The 21,249-nt window shown below is 33.4% G+C and overlaps 1 protein-coding gene and 2 long non-coding RNA genes across 4 annotated transcripts; all 3 read right to left on the minus strand.

The window, feature by feature from the left end:
• Positions 1–1,534: 1,534 nt before the first annotated feature.
• LOC112590270 (uncharacterized) lies at positions 1,535–4,271 on the minus strand. 2 transcript variants are annotated; one of them, XR_003114086.1, is made up of 3 exons: positions 4,066–4,271; positions 1,838–2,040; positions 1,535–1,718 (listed from the first exon to the last, which is right to left on the minus strand). It is a non-coding gene; the product is annotated as an uncharacterized LOC112590270 (long non-coding RNA). The 2 variants fall into 2 exon arrangements; XR_003114087.1 differs by lacking the exon at positions 4,066–4,271 and adding an exon at positions 3,198–3,552.
• Positions 4,272–5,839: 1,568 nt separating this feature from the next.
• On the minus strand, positions 5,840–9,803 carry LOC112590260 (uncharacterized). The gene is made up of 3 exons (XM_025306207.1): positions 9,471–9,803; positions 6,367–6,921; positions 5,840–5,860 (listed from the first exon to the last, which is right to left on the minus strand). Exons 1-3 carry the CDS (start codon positions 9,801–9,803, stop codon positions 5,840–5,842), a joined length of 909 nt encoding a protein of 302 aa, XP_025161992.1.
• A 25-nt stretch (positions 9,804–9,828) lies between these two features.
• LOC112590266 (uncharacterized) lies at positions 9,829–10,448 on the minus strand. The gene is made up of 3 exons (XR_003114083.1): positions 10,365–10,448; positions 9,948–10,129; positions 9,829–9,858 (listed from the first exon to the last, which is right to left on the minus strand). It is a non-coding gene; the product is annotated as an uncharacterized LOC112590266 (long non-coding RNA).
• Between the last annotated feature and the right edge of the window lie 10,801 nt (positions 10,449–21,249).

Genomic DNA, 21,249 nt, shown 5'->3' on the forward strand with positions numbered 1-21,249 from the left:
AGATATCGTAAGATAAATGTTGAAAAAGTTACAAAGTTTTCCTTAAATATCTCAAAAAATATTAAACAAATAAAAAATGTTTTAGATAAAAGTTGTTCAAATTAATTGGTAGAAAAAGAAGATATAATAAAAAGTTGGGATTTTCATTTATAAAAATGGATGGTCAGTGAATATCTTGAAAGTGGCGCCATCTATTACCAAAATGCTATCGCTGTCTTATGTCCCCCTTCAAGTCAAACAACTTTTGTCTGAAACATTTTTTTATTTAACGCAGTGTTTCTAAAGCGTGGTCTACAGTGACCGTAAGCAATAAGAAGAAAGCATGAAGTAAGAAATGGACCAACCACAGTTGATTATTTTTATATCGACTGTGATTGGTTTATTTCTTACCGCTTACGCTTACTTCTTACAGCTTAAGGCTATCACACGTAGAAAAATTTTAACCGTAACCGTAAGGTTGTAAGAAAACTGACCAATCACAGTCGATCCTTTCTCTTGTGACATTATAATAATCGACTGTGATTGGTCAGTTTTCTTACAACCTTACGGTTACGGTTAAAATTTTTCTACGTGTGATGGCCTTTACTGCCATTGTAGACCACGCTTGAGATATTTTTGCGAGATTTATGCCTAGGACATTAAGTATTTTTGCAATATTGCTGTGATATTTATGCAATATTTCAGTAATATTCCTGCAATATTGCAGCAACATTTAAGAAATATTGTAGCAACATTCCTGCACGATTGCAATAATATTTCGGCAATATTTTGCAATTTTTCTGCAGTATTGTGGCTATATTTCATAGGTATTCCTGCAAGATTGTGGCGATATTTCAACAACATTGTGGCAATAATCCTGTGATATTGTGACAATATTCTTACAACATCATAACAATATTCCCGCAATATTTCTGCGAGACCTATGCCTAGGACATTAAATATTTCTGCAATATTGTTGTCATATTTATGCAATATTTTAGTAACATTCCTGCAACATTTCTGTAATATTCCTGCAATATTGCGATGCTATGTGGGATATCACCGGTAAGAAAAATCATATTCTATTTTTCATATAAAAACACAATATATATTAATCTCAGTAATAGTTCTAAAACTCTAATGTAAACTGATAAACAATATAAAAAAAAGGTCAAGGAGAGTATTCCGTTATTCGGGCGAAAAAATATTTAACTCAAATAAATCAATGTGGTTGCTTCTGATAATATATATTATACTATTATATAAGACTAACAATATAATATAAATTTATACGTGTAATTTATTAATTAGATTTCCAAAGAACGAAAAATCAAAACAATTATGGTGCGATATGCTTCACTTGACTGCAGAATCGGTTCCAGTTGGAGCAAAAATTTGTTCAGCACATTTCGCTGAAGAAGCATTTCAAATTTCATCAACTGGGATGAGAAAACTTCGACCAAATTAATGCGCTACCATGTACAGGTATCAAATAGATATAATAGAGATTCTTTATTTTTATACTGTAATCACTATAACATACTTCATATCGTATCTTATAAATATATCTTTTGTTTACTTATGTATATAGTACATGTGGTTGCTGATGTAATTAATATAGTTCCTGATGCAGTTCCTAATGCAGATATTTCACATAATACAAATATTGCATCAAGTTCTGTATGTAATATGATTACGACAACACATAGAGGTACATCTCCTATTCCTGGACACAGTAACTGTAAGGAATATTTAATATTATTTTATAATATTTACTATATTTTATATTGTAATTTTATAATATTTAAACTTTATTTTATAATATATACAAAAAGTTTATACAATTAAAATTCTTTACACATGATATTAAAACTGTTGTAGTTGTGGATAATTCGACAAGCGTTTCACCAAATAAGATATTTAATTCTCCGGAAAAGAAACGTCTGCGAAAACAGCTAGAAAGTACAAAAAATCTGTACCAGAGAAAAAATTAAATATTTGCAACAAAAGGTTTGGCGAAAGGAATCACAGATCGTTTCTCTGAACGCAATTCTGAAGTTGCTGAAAGAAAAAAACTTATTAGGAGCTGAAGAAATTGACTTATTACAAGACATAGGTGGGGGTCATTCTAAAATATTAAACAACTGCGTAAATGTAGAGGAAACTCTGTACCTAAACAATATGATAAACAACTAAAGGCATTTGCTTTAACACTTCATTATTATTCACCAAGAGCATATGAATATGTACGCCAAGAATTTAATAACTGCTTACCACACTATAAAACAATATCTAAATGGTATCAAAATATTGAAGGAAAGCCTGGCATTATGTTAGAAGCTATAAATGCTATTAAACAACGAGCAGCTAATGTTGAATATCAATTGTTTGGGTCACTAGTTTTTGATGAAATAGCTATCCATCAACATTTAGAGTATGACGGTCAAAAATATAATGGATACGTTGATATGGGTGACAATATAATTAGTGCTGACACGACTCTCGCAAAAGAGGCATTAGTGTTTATCGTTGTGTGCATAAATAGTGCATGGAAAGTTCCAGTGGCTTATTTCTTAGTTGACAAAATTATTGCTGAACAAAAACAGAATCTAGTTTTACAATGCATTTCTTCTTTGCATTATGCTGGTATGCAGATTGTGTGTTACTTGTGATGGCACAGCTACTAACTTTGCTACGATGCAACAATTAGGATGTAAGTTTAATAATATTTTTGGTTTGCAGACAACTTTCCAGCATCCAGTAAAGAAGGAACCAATAATTCGATATGCTAAACTCGAAAAGTATGAAACAAACCGGTTTTAAAAAAGCATTATGCTTCAATAATATTAAAGAATTTTCAGATAAATTCGAAATTTGCAAAACAGATATTACATCTTTGAAAACTATTAACGGAGACTTTCTATATCAAAATCGCAGGAAAACTGGATTTCTTGGATTTTTTATATGTATTAACAGTGCACAATTTTTATTTAAAACTTTACTTCAAGATACGAATGTACTAAAATATATTCCATTTTATAAATTAAACCAAGATCATATAGAGCTTTTATTTAGTTGTATTAGATCAAAGGGAGGTGGAAACAATAATCCTACAACTCGTCAATTTAAAACTGCAATGAAAAAATTATTGGTACATTGTCAACTTAGAAATGTTTCCACTGGAAATTGCGTTGCCTTAAAAAATATTTCTATCTTACACATTTTATCTTTTCATTCGAATGTTAATTCAGAAAATATTATTCGATGGTCTTCTGGATTACAACGTCTTAAAGATGATATAGTTATTGAGGATGACGTTTACGATCATGATTATATACCAGATGTTAAATATTTATCTGAATTTTCAAGAGACATGACTGTATATATCGCTGGATATGTTGTCATGCAATTACAAAGTACTATTTTATGTAACTATTGTATAGACGCATTAAAATCGAATCAAAGGATATATAGTGACAGTTTGATTGCTTATAAAGATAAAGGCAAATTAACATATCTAATAATGTATTAAAAGTTTGCCATACTTGCGAAAAAATAATTAGAAATGCATTGTGAAAGTGGGGGATCTATATGAAGAAGCACTTTACTGCTGAATATTTGACAATTAAAGCTTTAATACATTTTATTGGATATAAATTATTTGTAACTTTAGAAAACCATACTTCCGAACAAAATGCAGTTGACAATCATATTGTTCATTTGATGCGCGCAATATGTAATAAATATATTAAAATTAGATTGCACTTTATTGCACAACAAACTATTAATGCTTCAATAAGTATGCGGCATGTTTATAATAAATTAATTCTATTTAAAGGACAATAATATGTATACATATTATATGAAAACATTTCAATTATTTCATTTTAAAATTGTGCATAACATTTATTTATTTACTTATTTATGACATTTCAATGACATGCATTCATATGACAATTTTAATATTTTCATGTATGATTTGATATATAAATAAAAATTGATATATAAATAAAACAATCTGTATCTCTGTTTTGCTTAAAATATTTTACCACAGATAAATAATTGTAAACAAACTACATTTATTACCTCTATATTTCATGTATTTATGCTTTATAACCAATCACTACTTTATAATTACTTTGAATGCGATCCATTAGATACTGCAAACATTTTGAAACGCCCAAAGGAAAATCATGATTGGTCTATAAAGCGCTTCAAATCATTTGCAACATTTAACGGATCGCACTCTTTATAACCAATCATCTATGCGGCACCAATGTACTACGTGATCACTTTACCTCGTCCCTCACAACGGCTTCATTCCCCTCGTCCATATTGAGGGTTTATGCTGGTTTATGCTTCGTCCCCTTATTCCTATGTCCATGAGGCGGCTTAAGGAGATCCTGGAGCGGCGACCGAACTCCAACCTTTGACTATATAACTATGGACTGCTAGCAATGATTTTGGGCATCTATAAACATCTGCAGCGCTGCCAGTACCAAACACAGCTATTATTAGAACTCGCACTTTTCATTCCTGTTTTACCATTAAAAAGATACTTATTTGCGATCATGAATTTATAAGGAAAGGAAAATATAAAGAGCACATAAAATATGCTGTATATAATAAAAATTACATTAGTTATATAGTTTATGTTATGAAAATCTTTTTTATACAATAACAATTAGTATTTATATATAAATAAAAATAAAAATATATATGTTAAACATAGCATCACATAATATATATATATATGTTAAACATAACATAAATAAAAATAGAACTTTGTTATTAATGTAAAAAAAAACGTAACATTTTCCATATTTGTTAAGATATTACTGACCTTTGAATAAAATAATTTTTGTAAACTGATGTCTGATGTACTCAATATTTTGGCTCATTAATTTCCTTTCATAATTCATAAGAATCTGTATATAACATTCTATAATTAATTTAATTAAATAATATTTGTGATTTTCGAAAACGTCTAACTCATTAACGTGGTTGTTAAAATTTATAAATACCTTATCCATATCAATATTACGTATTGTTTTTATAATTATTTCTTGGCATGCATTTTTCTTATACAAATTATTCTGTAATTTATAAAAATTAAAAACTTTATCAGCGGCAACAATGAGTTTATATGTATCTTCTCGTGGATAATGTAAATTATCTTTTTCCACAGCTTTTTCTTTCTATAAATGTAGACTTCATAACTGTACATTCGTTAAAAAGATAAAGGCATGTTTCGCAAGTAATCTTTTTTAATAATTTTCGTTCGACAAAGCCTGACATATAAATGATAGCATGTTCTTTGCCTTCAATATTATTAATAGAATCAGATATCATTAAATTTTCTTCTTCATCACTATCACAAACATCATTAATATTAGCAACATTTGAATGTGCTACAGATTTTCGTGATGATATTGTAAGTATATTTGTTGTGTCTTGTGCAATGCAATTGGCTGCTGCAGAAGATTTCACTTCATTATGATGGAGTAGTCGCTTAAAAGCTGCGATGAATTGTATAGCATTCGGATTATTATTAAATCCCCCCATGGATCGAATACAAGAAAATAAAATCTCCAAGTTGTCTTGCGAAAATTTATAAGTCATTATGTAATTCATTTTATTTTTTTCAACATATTCTCTATAGATATTTTCGAAACTTTCCATATTATTAATCAGTCCTAAGAAACTCGTTTTGCTTTTGATTTGTAGAATATTCATCTTATCATTTATATTTTTTTTATAATTCTCTGTAGAAACTTTGATTTTAATATTCGACAAATATAATTTTGCTTCTGTGAAAAATGAGATTACATTATTAAATGTTTGTGGACTCAATGGCTGTTTATACCCATAAGAATATAAACTGCGAGAATTAAAAATATCAAAAATATCGTTCATAATCATAATAAATTGAACTGTAGCTGAGCTGCCAACGAAGTCTTTCATATTATCTTCTTCCAACTGCTATAAAGCAATTGCAACACTTTTGCTCAATGTTTGTACTGCTAACTTAACATTCATTTTATTCTTTTGCCACTGAATATGTTTCCTTGTTAATTTATTTGCTAAATGAAAATGATATTCTTCTTGATATTTAAGTAATTTAACGATAAAGTCCCAATTAATTTCGTTACCATTAATATCATATAATATACCTTTACTGGCAAAAACATTTCTTACTAATTTATACATATAAACTGCATCCAAAATAATAAAAATTTTTTTATCTGAGTTAAAAGGATGAAAAAAATATGATTTGTTGACAAAAACATTAGCACCAAGTTGTTGTGACATTGAAATATTTGCTGCCAACCCATCAAAAGTTAAAGCAACAATCGTGATTCCACTAGGGACAAGAAAGTCTAATACTTTCCTGGTTATCTCTGCTCGTTCTTGTGTAGTAAGAGAATCTATTAAGAAGTATGCTACAGGAATTTTCCATCTTGCGTTCACGCCATTTATTAAATACACTAACGCTCCTTTGGCAAACGGTAATTCTTCTGGTTCATGAATACAACTTCCATAGTCAATATATCCTATAAACTTTCTCGCCGAATGATCCCACTGAACTTGTTTGCGAATAGCCATTTCATCCATCATTAAACATCCATATAATTGTTTGCCTTCATTTTCAGCTGCTTGACTTTTTATTTTCAAAATTTGTAATGATTCTATGGAAAATCCTGGAGAGCCATCAGTACTGCTATACCATGATCGAATAGTGGATGATGCAGGCAATTTATTCATAAAAGTTTGTCGAACATAGCAATATGCCTTAGGACTGTAAAAGTGCAAGGTTAATGCAAACGCTCTCAGTTGCAGGGGATACTTTCCTTTAACCTTACCACCTTGTATCTGCTTAATGATATTATCATCTAATGATATTATCATCAGAAATCTGCTAATGATATTATCATCAGAAATCTGCTAATGATATTATCATCAGAATAATTATATCTGCTAATGATATTATCATCAGAAATACTCTGAAAAATGCACATTTTTTATTATTAGCAATAACAAAAATACATATATATATATATAATACATGTGTATAAGACAAATAATATGTATATAAAGAAAATGTCTTGTATATGTTACATATATACTGCAATTTAACTAAAGATAAAATATATTTTCAACATATTTCTATACAAATATCACACACACAAACCTGATTTCTTATGATCAGCTTAATGAGTTTTATATAAAAATAACTTTATATTATAGATTAGGTCTTTTTTACTTATATGCATCCTATTGTTGATGCTTTTTAAATATAATGAGAAATGCTCCCTGATATATGTTGATTCTACATAGGTTCATCCACACGGGAGCGTCCCAGATGCGCACAGAATAAATCGGACATAGTAACAATCGGACACAGTAACTATCGGACACAGTGACAATCGAACACAGTAACAATCGGACACAGTAACAATCGGACACAGTGACAATCGGACACAGTAACTATTGGACACAGTACCCACAGTACAGATAACCAAATATGTTTGAGTAAATTTTGTCAAGTACTTGACCACAAATTTTACTGACAAAATGACATCAAATTTGGTGTAATATCTGCTAAATAAAATGTTGTTGGCAAATTGTCAGCAAACATAAGACAAAGTTTACTAACAAAAAATGACGGCAAATTGATACCAAAAACCGAACAAAGTTTGTACGGTAGTTTGACGCCAAATTGGCATCAAAAACCGAGCAAAGCTTGCACAACGCACTTTGATGCCAAATTAGCACAAAAAACCAGACAAGGTTTCCACGGCGGAGTTTGACGCCAAATTGACACCAAAAACCGAGCAAAGCTTGCGCTTTGCGCACATATAGACAATACAAAACATATTTATAAATCAAAGTGAAGTCGTGTAGTGTGAAGCATCGCTGATTCCCAATCTAAAATCCTGAGTTCGAGCCCGGCCAGAGAACGATAAAGTGAATTTTTCAAATAAAATATAAGTGATATCGTGCGTGCGCGGGGATTAAATAGTACTTAACTGAGAAAATTCAAACAAAATCATTCATAATATTTCAAAAGCGACGCAAATAAAATAGGAATAATAATAAATAGAATTCAACTTTACAAAAATGACAGGATATGTTATATGGTAGTAAATATATTTTACTTTAAAAAGATATGTTTATATTTAATAATAAATTTAGATGCATTTAATTGCAAAAAACATTTTCTTTAAATAAATAAATTACTTGTTTATTTAAAAAATGCATATATAGTTATATGCAAACTAACTGTTTATATAATTAAAAAAGTTAATTTTTTTAGTACATTTTTCTCTGTATTTGAAAATATAATTTTTATGTAAATCACTATTTTATTCTAATAATAATAATAATAAAATAGAAAATCATTCAAATTAATAAATTTATTATTCTTGGATTGGATTTTAATGTTAATTTGCTCTCAGTGTCGAGCAAGTCTTGCTCAATATTTGGCGTCAATTTGACGTCAAACTGTACCGTACAAGCCTTGCTCGATATTTGGCGTCAATTTGGCGTCAAACTGTGCCAGACAAACCTTGCTCGGTATTTGGCGTCAATTTAGTGGCAAGTTGTTAACAAACTTTGCTAGCAAAACCCGAGATTATTGCGGACACAGATGGCACCGGATTTGCCGTCAAGTTTTGGTCATATTTGGTGTCAAATTGGCGACAATTTGCTGCCAAATTGTTTGGGCACAGTGGGTAACTATCGGGCACAGTGATAATCGGACACAGCAACAATCGGACACAGTAACTATCGGACACAGTGAGAATCGGACACATGGTGGTTGCAATCGGGCATAGGGGGTGGGGGTGAGGAGCGGAGAGTGAGGGTAACGGGCGAAGCCCGGGTGCAGGGGGGTGAGGAGCCCCCCCGCTCATACATGTACTATTAACATGTACGGAGCACGTATCCTACTGTGTCCGTTTCTCACTGTGCCCGATAGTTACTGTGTCCGATTGTTACTGTGTCCGATAGTTACTGTGTTCGATTGTTACTGTGTCCGATTGTTACTGTGTCCGATAGTTACTGTGTCCGATTGTTACTGTGTCCGATTTATTCTGTGTCCAATTGTTACTGTGTCCGATTTATTCTGTCCGCATCTGGGCCTCACTTCATCCACACATACATAGCGATTCCCATATTAACATAAAAATATCGAATGGTTCATAAATATATACATATATTTCTGTAGAGATGGCCAAAATAGGTATTTGAAAGTACAAAATGCAAAATAGGTATTTTAAAAATGTTTTTCCAAAATTATGTATTTTATATATACATATATATATGCTTATATATATAAAATACATAATTTTGGAAAAGCATTTGTAAAATACCTATTTTGCATTTTGTATTTTCAAATACTTATTTGGCCATTTATATATTTCAGCCTATAAAGAATTTTACAATACGATTCAAGTATATGTAGGTGAAGGAGTATCTGTTTTAATTACCTGTAATACTTGCTCAGCATTAGAGGAAATAAGATTATTTTTTCTTAGAGCAGTGAACAACTGTTTTAAACTCTCAATTGTTTTCTTCTGACTATATACTTGAGATCTTAAACGATTCATTGCAATCTGTTGAGCATTATATTTCTTTCTTAATATAGTAACGTACTTCCTTAAACTACTTGACGACATGTTTGCTACTTTTTCAGTTGTAATATCTCCTGGATATCTTATTAAACATTTATCACTTGACGCCACAGTATTGGTTTTTGTTGAATATGTCATATTATCTTGTATTTGTCCTTGATGAGAACCAATTGTTGATTCATCTTCCATCAATACTTCAGAAGATGCATTATTGTTTTCGTTACAGTGTATACTTTCTGTTATGCTATTAACAATTTTTTTTTATTTGTATAAAGTTTGTATGAAAGTGGTATTATTATAGTTTAAATGTATTAACAATTTTAGTAATATTACCTTAAATTAGAAACATGTGGAAATATAGATGGTACAGATCCTTCGTATAAGCGTAATGATGACAATCCAATTTTGTACAGGTTTCATTAAAATGTTTTTGACATACAGTGCTATTTGTTTTTATGGCCACATTTTTCAATGTTTTCACCCATTTTGTACGATGTTCCAGATTTTTTGGAAATCTAAAAATATTAATAAAGATTTAAACTATTTTAGTAATATATCTGTTTCACATGATATTCTCATACATGTCTAAACACATGAAATTGTACAAACATTACTTTTAATTGCCATATTATTATTGCAATCTCATGTGTTTATATGTATACACATATTATACGACACTGCTTTGTTACTTAATTTAAAAATTAACCATTTAATAAGTTATTGTTGTAATGTAACATGAGAGAGACTTACGCAAATAAAGCCACATGCCTGTGATACATGAAAATATTAAAATTGTCATATGAATGCATGTCATTGAAATGTCATAAATAAGTAAATAAATAAATGTTATGCACAATTTTAAAATGAAATAATTGAAATGTTTTCATATAATATGTATACATATTATTGTCCTGTCTTTTTCTCTTTATTAATAGAATTTTTGCACCAATGGACAACACAGTATTTCATTTTTATTTATTATTTTCTTGTTTGTAATTGTCGTGTTATTATATATCTCATATGGTATAACATATAGCTACTAGATACGTCTACTTCGTTATCATTCGTTATGCTCAACGAGTTCCATCATTTGCCGTGTTTGGTACTGGCGGCGCTGCAGATGTTTGTAGACACTTATTGCGTGGAAAAGTAAGCTGCTAGCAGTCCATAGTTATATAGTCAAAGACTCCAACGCGATTGCGCCCTCATCTGAGTGGAACTAATAATGTCGATAATACCGACACTTACAGTTCCGTTATCGACATTTATCGATATGTACATAAAGACACGATGTATATTGCGAAAATATATATTGGGTGCGTTCACAACACTCAACAGTTGCGCAACTGTTGAGTAATTCGTCAACGTTATTGGTCTGAGTGTAAAGCCAGCGGCACACGGTGCTTGTTTTCGTGCTGGATTGCTTGCTGGATGAAAATATTGCGTTGTGATTGGTACATTTCCGAAAATGGATGGAACCAATTAGAACGCAGTATTTTCATCCAGCAAGCAATCCAGCATGAAAACAAGCACCGTGTGCCGCTGGCTTAAGGAACAGTAAGGACCAATAGTCACTAATCGCTCACTGAGCGGTTTTCTCCACTGAATGCACCCATTATGAAAACATATAGTATACATAATATATATTATAGATCTTCAATATTCGCAATGCATATCGAAATATAGTCTATATATAAAGTAATCATTTAGAACACACATAAAAATCGTAGTGAAAAGTAGAAAGCCTTTTACATTGTATTCTATGTGTTGAGACATGATATCTTGAAGTTTTAGTGTTTTATCGTCCTGTACAAGTATACAAATGATTTAACAGCACATAGATATCTATTTTTGTCGCACACATATTTAGAATACAATTGCATAATATGGTTCACACTGTTTTCGCTGTGTTTCTTTCGGTGCATGTATTCTCAGAGGAATTTGCATGTATTCAACATGCAAATAATATATTTACAAAAGTTGGTTTATGTAAACTATATGTATAATTTATACGTATTCGTTCTTCGGTACAATTCGTTCGATATAAGTAATAGTAATAGTATATAAGAATCGATATAAGTAAAAGGCTAATAAAAAGTATATCATGCAAACTCTTAGCCATATTACATAATCATTTATATATTTGTATAATTTAATATGATACATATAAATTTACAAATATTAATAAAATATATCACGACAATATTATATAAAAGAGAATATAGAATGGGCTCCTCCATCGCCCATTCCCGTGAGAACGCAACCAATATATTTTTTTTCGTCTCCCCGACTTTTGTAAACATTGCATCAAGGCATCTTTTCTCTCAAAGATATTTATTCGAGGTTTTTTTTAAGAATAATTTTTTCTCGCCTTGGAAAAGGCAACAGTCTATTGCTTTCTATAATTTTGTAAAAGTGTTGTCTCATGCATAATACATCCTTGGAGTATTTTTCATCGTAAGGATTTCCGCCTAATGTTATAGTTGTAGCGAAAGCTGCAGCAAAAATTCCACAAGACGTGGAATCCGGTTGTGTATCAACATTTTCAAAAATGATGTTACTTTCGCTTATTTGCGGATAACGGAGATGAATATAATTTTCTCTTTAGTTACCAACTTATCGTACATACAGTTAGGTAAACTGTCGTACACGCAAAGTTTGGTGCCATCGAGGAAAATGCATCGCCAATGATCACTGCAATTACCTTCAATGATCTGTAAGCTCTTATTGCTCTGACTAGCTACGATTATATGTGGTAATTCTAAATATAGCACACTTTATGTTTCAAATGCAGAAATTTCTCTTACGACGCGTAAAAATCGATCCAATGATTCGTCGTTTAACTTGCTGCATCTAGACAAGACATTTTCTTTCACGAAAGAAATAGGAGCAATCATGTCACCCAGAATTTTTTTATGTCTCATCACATCATCTGTTGTTAGATTTCGTTTGTCATTTGAGTAACTAACAATGACACAATCGTCATCTTGCTCCAAATCTAGAGAAGCAGTAGTTTGCAAAACATTTGATTTTAATCGTTTGCTCTTTTGGATGCTTTCTCTTTCTATATCTCGTCGGTTAGTTTTTCGACTAATAAATTTTTTGCATGCTTGTTCTTTAGCTTCCATTATATATCTTGGATCTCTAATTGGCATATGCCTATTATGGCGGTTGTCTAAGATTTTCGGAAGCATGCATTCATTATAGAAGCGTGTCAAATAGGGCAGCATTTTATTTTTCCAACAAGCAATGTCTTTGTTAATACGTAACGTTTTAAAACCTTTTGGCGTCCATATAACAAAAATGCAGTAATCTCGCTGCGTTATATTCAATGCCCTTGAACCTGATAAAAATATCGGTGATTCCGATTCATTTCATCAGGATTTTTTCTATCAAAAATGCCTCTCAATTGAGGCAATGTCTTTATAACCTCGTCTGCTGTTAAATGCTCAGCTGACAAAGGACATTTGATTTCGACGAGACCATCTTTTTCAATGAATCCGTCAGGAGAAGCATCTAAGCATGGATTTCCATCATCAATGAATAATCCGCAAATTTTTATTTCTTTATTTAGCTTTGCGCTCAATTTTTTCCTTGCGTTCTCTTCGTTTTCACGACCATATTTCATGGCTACGGTGTCGATAAACGGAGGAAACAAAATATTTTTTACAGTCCCTGCGCAAGACGTTGTTGGTCTCATGCGGCACACGGTTCCAAAATTGGATGCCGTCAACATTTCGCGTCTCAATGAATGCCATAATTCGGATTCATTTTGACCTCTCATATTGCATTCAACTTTCTCTCTGCCTCTACTATTTTCGAATAACTTTTCCAAATGATTTTTTCGAAATTGCTCGTATACTTCAAATGGAAGATCTGGTTTTTGCGATTGCGGGCCGTAATAACGATCTGCTCTCCACACGCGTTTTAATTTTTTATCTTCCATCTACTAGTCGAGATTCTCTGTTTTTCACAACTTTTATCTGTCATCCTTTTTCCAATTTCTCGACAACGGGAGGGACACTTTTGCACATGTCTTTATACACTTGCGTTAGAACTTGTTGCGTATATACTGCTCCTGCAATTCTGACATTGTAAGAGCTTCGTTCATCAAAATGAATGTGCTTTCCACCGATGTCTTCGCAGATTATCGAATTGAACGATTCTGCACGATTATTTATTATATTGCATAACAAGCTATCGGAATGAGTGCTTATAAATCTGAAAGCATCTTCTATTTTCGCTTACAGACCGTGCAACTTTAAAAATGGTACATAACTTTCTCCATTTCGTCGCGGTCATCTGTGCATGTACGACCGCGTTCTTTACATCGTTTATGCTCACCATAAATATGGCTAGGAATATTTAAAATATCTTTTTGTAATTCCATAACCTTGTAATAATGAGGTCGCCCTTCTTTATTTCGTATAGCGACTGCTTTTCTCAATTCTCTTCGCATATTTACAATGTTGTTTTCTACAACATTTCGTATTTGCGCAAAGCCACGTTTTCTTTGCATTTTCGGCTGAGTCATTTGTGATACGATTCTTAGCTTCCTGCACAGATTACGAAGCAGGTGATTTATGCATTCCACTTCCTTTACCACCACCTTTTGCTCGCGATATGGATTATTATTTATATTTGTTAGCTGATTATTCGCGTTATCATGCGTAACGTCGTAACGCTTCCGTCGGACGTTTTTTTCGAACTGCTTATATGTTGCGGCACGCACGAAGTCAGCGCGTAATACCGATTTTTCACTGTTTCCCAAATGCATATACGTATATATCATTGTGTCAGTGACATCATTACGTGTCACATTGTACCACTGGAGCAGTAGTATATATCACCGAATATACCAACTCGCACAATATGCATTTATGTACAGGCAGTGGAGAATCGCTGTCATGAGTTCGTTTCGTAAGTGTCACTAACACTCTTATCTAACAGTTGTAGCAGTAATAAACATTTACTTCACACCTTATCGGTGGGAAAGTTATAGCTATGGCTAAGAGAGATGTTTTACCATTAAAATGACACTAAACATGACACAAATCGCATATTTTTTAACTGACTACATATTCAATATTAGTATTATATATTTATTCAATAATTACCCGATTTCTGTCGTGTTTGATGTTATTTTAATGATAAAACATCTCATTAAGCCATTGCAATTATTTTAAAACAGGTAAAATGCGAAACGTAAAAGTTGTAATTTTCATGTTAGAAAATATTTAAATGCCTGAGTTCCTTACTACGGACAGATTCCCGACGTTGCAGAAGCGAGAGCGAGAACGAATAAAGAGGAAGCGAGATGACACTTCCTCGAAAAGTGCCGAAGCTCGCGGCGATCTGTTTACGTATCGCTTTCCATAGTGACATCTCGCTTGCTCTTTACTCGTTCTCGCTCTCGCTTTCACGATATCGGGAATCTCTCCGTAGCAGTAAACTCACGACTTTAAATACCTACACGAAAATTACAACTTTTATGTTTCGCGTTTTATTCGTTTAAAAATTATTGCAATGGCTTCATAAGATGTTTTACCATTAAAAAGACACCAAACACGACACAAATAGGACAATTTATAAATAAATATATAATACAAATGTAAATATATAATACAAACATCTATTTAATTAAAAATTATGTCATTTCAATCTATTTGCGTATTAATGAAATGTGATGGAGTTTCGCAAAAGAGACTTTCAAATGTTTGATGTCATAATTCTCTAGCAAATACATAATAAGTTTTAGAGCTGGCAGACGAATATCTGGCGGCGGCGACGGTGTACGGACCCATCACCCGGCGGGTTGGGGTTCTCGATTTCCGTAAGTCGCAGTTGCGAATTTTCTAAAGGGAACGACCACCATTCCCTCGCACCGGCGGAGAAGTTATTATGGTCCTGCATTGACTCAGATAAAAAAAGTTCCCGCACCGGCTGGATATGTTCCTGCCCCTGATACCGCTGCCAGATATCCGTTCTTTTGCATATTTTTTTTTTTAAGAAAACTGTCAGAGAGTGATGCGAATTTGGTGACGGGCTTGTACGAGAATTTCCCTCGCTATGCACGCACATACAGCCGGCTCGGTCTATTGGTGTGAGCCAAGCGATCGGCAATCCTCGGCGCGCCGAGCGAAAGAGAATATCATTCCCTCCTTCTCGCTCTCGTTCTCTCTCAGCGAGCGAACCTAATTCTTTCTTGCCTATAATCTGAATCGCGGGCGCGACTGTCTCTCTCTCCTCTCCTCTCTGACTATGACAATACTGAAAAGTTTTCTGTACTCGGCGCGCCGAAATTATTATGCATAATACTTTATTATTAATATTATTATTTGTAATATTTATTATTTGTCATTTTATTTGTAATTGTATAATAATGCTACAAATAATACAAATTTTTACAAATAAAATTTGTATCATTTGTAATATTTCTAATAGTATTAATAATATTCGGCGCCAAGAAAATGAAAAATATTTTATTAATTATTTTGCGGAAGCGGGCAGGTTTACAGTTTTAACTGTTGAATTGTTTAATAATATTTTAAGAATAATTTTAAGTTGTACAAGGATGTAATATGAAATATAAAAGAATATTGTAACAGAATCAAGAAATACGAAATGAAACCTCCTTGCTTTTATTTCAATATCCTCTAAGTTAACAAATATTCTTCAACCATACAAACATTATATTTTTATTGAGTATTGCACTGAACAACTATGACATTGTTCTGAGAGTTTTTTCATTTAGAGAGATGAAACAGATATATTTTATGCATTTTTTTCACGCAGATAGAAAATTTCACGGTTATAATTATTTTTTGAGATTATTTTATACCAGAGCTCGGCAAATGTGCACGCGACGGCCAATTTTCGACTATCTCCGCCCATCGCTATTCCTTTTATCTCGCCGCTCCGCGCGCTGCCTACAAATCGCCCGAACTTCAGGAGTATGTTTCCAATAGTTTTCACGTCACCCATGAGGTACTATTGTTGACGCGTTTTTTTTTAAATGGTATCCCCAGTAGGCCTCTTCATTTTTCAAAAATGAAGTTTATAAAAAAATGAGAAGTGTTCTTCTTTAAGCGACGATTCCTTACCACGTCTTATGCGGCTCGCTACATGCAATATCCAAATTGACGTTTCCACTCTTACCAATAAAAGACGCCGAAAATCGAATTGAATATTCTTCATTTAACATATTTTATTTCACTTCTGTTCAATTAGTTACGGGTTGTTACAGTCATCAGTGGATTAGGCTTACTGGGGATACCACTTACAAAAAAACGCGTTAACATTAGTACTTCATGGATGACGTGGAAAACTATTGGAAACACGCTCCTGAGACTCGAGCGGCTTGTAGGCAGCGCGCGTAGCGGCGAGGTAAAGGGAATAGCGGTGGGCGGAGATAGTCGAAAATTGGCCGTCGCGTGCACATTTTGCCGAGCTCTGTTTTATACTGTATGAAGAATATTTGTTAATTTAGAGGGTATTGTAATAAAAGCAAGATGGTTTCATTTCGTACTTCTTGATTCTTTTACAACTTCAAATGTTCTTTTACAACAATCCTTGTACAACTTAAAATTATTCTTAAAATATTATTAAACAATTCAACAGTTAAAACTGTAAACCTGCCTGCTTCCGCAAAATAATTAATAAAATATTTTTCATTTTCTTGGCGCCGAATATTATTAATACTATTAGAAATATTACAAATGATACAAATTTTATTTGTAAAAATTTGTATTATTTGTAGCATTATTATACAATTACAAATAAAATGACAAATAATAAATATTACAAATAATAATATTAATAATAAAGTATTATGCATAATAATTTCGGCGCGCCGAGTACAGAAAACTTTTCAGTATTGTCATAGTCAGAGAGGAGAGGAGAGAGAGACAGTCGCGCCCGCGATTCAGATTATAGGCAAGAAAGAATTAGGTTCGCTCGCTGAGAGAGAACGAGAGCGAAAAGGAGGGAATGATATTCTCTCTCGCTCGGCGCGCCGACGATTGCCGATCGCGTCCGCGTGGCTCACACCGAAAGACCGATCCGGCTGTGTGTGCGTGCATGGCGAGAGAAATTCTCGTGCAAGCTCGTCACCAAATTCGCATCACTACTGTGAAATAATAAATTAATAAGTTGAATGCTGAATTAATCAAAATGCTTATATGTCAATAATATATATATGTATTTCATATATTCTATTATCACTTATTATTATTATGTACACAACATTCTTCATATAATATTCGCAACTTTTTTATTGTACTAATATTCAGATTGTTACATCACACAGATTGTGCAAACATACATATACACACACACACACACACGCACACATACTGAAAAAAACAGGTTCTTTTCATTCCAAGTTTTACTTTTTATTTATTTACATGTTTTGGTTTCCGAAAAGATTAAAACAAATAAAATGTATGGTTTGATAACCGCATATATGAATTCACATGTGAAACCATGTTAAAACTATTCATCTTCTTTTTGTTTTCTTGCGCAAGCACAAGTTTATGTTTGTTCTTATTCACTCTGCTTATCTGGCGGTGACTCTTAAATTTTTTTTTCTAATGACACGAATAATGAGTATTCGAATTATGGATTAAGATAGCGGCACGAGGCAAGACCTACGCACTTCCATGCTAATTAACGAATGCTCATTATTCTTACCCTTATAAACTACTAATCCATGGAAAACAGAATACGTGCAATGTAATGCTTTGCTACTGATGTCGATATCTCTACTGGTTGCAGAGATATAAGTGAAAAATGTGACGGATAATTTTTCAGCGTTAAAACGAGCATCATGTGACTGGTGTCTCTCTGTACCATCTACGATAACAATCGCAGACAACTGACGGCGCGTACCGTATCATCTTATTTCAGATTTTCTCTAGCTAAGATAATTAATAAATCCGCTGACATGTAAGTCTCATCATGTTATTGTTATGTGAGATTAGAGGGCGATAAATACCAGTGTGAATTCATTATTGCTGTCTCCTCTATTTGAATCTTGGGCAATGTAACAGAATTAGCCATACTTAGCTGCTCATATGTTAGACTTATTGAAGGAACAATATTTCTTTTCTACATCAAAACTTTGCAGAATCTTTTGTAGAATCTCATTGTAGTAATCTTATCTGTAGTTGTATTGTGATAATATATTTTCTCTCATAATAAATTACAATAACAGTGTACAAAATGAAAGAGAGAGAGTGTGTGTAATTATTATGACTTATATTACTGCAGGTATTACTATATATATATTATATACAGATGTTTCTGAAGTAAGTTTATTTGTGGCTGTATATCAATTTATAAAATAGGCAATCAATCCTTGCAAAGAATTATATTTTTCACCTTGTGCACTGTCATTTTAATGTATTAGTAGAGAAAATATATTACCATACAAATACAAATGAGATTCTGCAAATAAGTTTTGGTACAATAAAGAAATGTTGTTTTTTCAATAACATATTAGTAGTTAAAGTAAAATTGCCGATACCCGGATATATACCTAAACTTGGAAATTCTTATTATTTTGATTTTTAAACATGAATATTTAAATTTTCGATCATAATTAATATATATATATACATTTAATATATATATATATATATATATATATGTATTCTATGTTGAAAATTTAAATATTTGCATTAGAACAAAATAATGAGAATGTGCAAGTTTAACGTCCTATGACATATGTATATATATATATAAATTATAAATTAAATTAACTATATATATATATTAATTATATATATATATATGTGTGTAACTAATTTAATTTAAACGTAATTTTATTGAAGACACCACATGTGAGGTTGTGATTGGTACGTACGATATATATGCGACATACGACAACGTCTTCCGACTGATTGTAAACGTGGCTTGATGAGCGTGCAATCGAGGGAACAAAGATACGAGAGAGTTTCTACCACTAATCTTTTTATTAGCTGCACTGATTGAAAAATCCTTTTGCATAATGAAAGTACTTATAATAACGAAGTCTGGAAAGCAGAATTTTATGTAAAATTCGACAAAAAATTTAACAACTACAGTTTCATTGTCATAATATTACTCTACGCATGAAATAGACAAGGATAGTACGATTGTGTCTGCCTGCAGCTCCATCGATTACGATTATGCAGAACTAATCTACTGTTCTGTTTTACCCCAAAGTGTAGCAAAAATATTCCGCTTACATACACATCCAAGCCATTTTTTCTCAAATACTATTCTTTTTACACTGATTTCTGAGCTCATTTCTGTTACTTTAGTATTATTCTTTCATATTATGGCTAGTACGGAAGCAAAAGCTTTTGCATGGATAAACTGCAGAACTGTTAAATTAATAAGTAAAGTTACGAGCTGACGCAGAACATGATAACGAAACTGTAATTTTGTAATTTTTCATTGAATTTTACATAAAACTTTGTGTTCCGTACTTCGTTATTATAAGTACTTTCGCTGTACAAAAGGATTTTTCAATCTCTGTAACTAATAGAAAGAATAGTGTTTGAAAAATTGAGTCAATTTGTCAGTAAAACAGACGACTCCAGGTTCCCTTAATCCCCGGGGTATTCTCGCAAACGGCGAGGAGGCCGGTCTCTCGCGGGCGAGCGTGTAAGGCTCCCGCCGACGCCCCGTGTCAGACGGACAGCTCCGACCGTAGCCGCTACGTGGCGCGGCCTGCGATTCCACTGCCCGCAAGCAAGATTCGGCCGCCCGGCTATATAACCGGGCGCGCCGTGCCTTACTTCGCTCTGTCTTTTGCAATATCACTTGCTTGGCCATTCTGAGCAGCAAACTTGTGCTGCTTTTAGTGCGATTGTCGTCGTTACTGCTTTAACGACACGATTTTTTCTAGGGTTTCCTAGGGCGGTCTGTTCTCACGTTTCGGACTCGAACCACCGCTCTACACACTCTGCTGAGTTGAAGGCGGCGCCGATACACCCTGCTGGGTTGAGGCTAATGGTTCGAATCTCGTCTTGGTGTGATCCCGTGCTTACGGCGTTGCCGTGATTTAGGAGAGCGACTCCGACCGTCTCCTCGGAGCTTCGAGCTCCCTTGTTTCCCAAGCGTCCGTCGGGGAACCTTGGCGATTTAGAAGCGGGCTCGGTCGCCGTCTCTAGAGCTTCGAGCTCTTTCTTCCAAGTGTCCGTAGGGGAACTTGCTTTCTCGCAGGAGCTGCTCGGTCGCCCTGCGTGCTAGAGTTCAGAGCTCATTTTCCACGCGTCCTCGGGACCGTGGCTGGGCTGTAGGCCGTTACGTCCGGAAGAGCAGGTCTTCCGAAACGACGGAGGTCGTTTCGTTTACACGTACTTGGACGTGCTCCGGGTGCCGCGCACCGTTGACGTCACAGACGTGTGTGTCCTGCGGGACTTTGTACTGGCGAACGTCTTCGCCTTGTAAATAGTGGCGCTTATTCTCTTCTGCGTTTCTACTGCGTTCCTTCTGCGTCGTTCTCCTGCGTTATTCCACTTGCGTTATTGCTGCGTCTATTGCGTCCATTGCATTGTACATTGCGTGTCACTTTGCATCGGCACGTGCGCGTCCTTCCTCTCTCTTACTTTCGCCGACGTCCCTGGGTATGATGCGTCGGCACGCG

Source organism: Harpegnathos saltator, unplaced genomic scaffold (genome assembly GCF_003227715.2).
Source record: "Harpegnathos saltator strain DR-91 unplaced genomic scaffold, Hsal_v8.6 scaffold770, whole genome shotgun sequence".
NCBI lineage: Eukaryota > Metazoa > Arthropoda > Insecta > Hymenoptera > Formicidae > Harpegnathos > Harpegnathos saltator.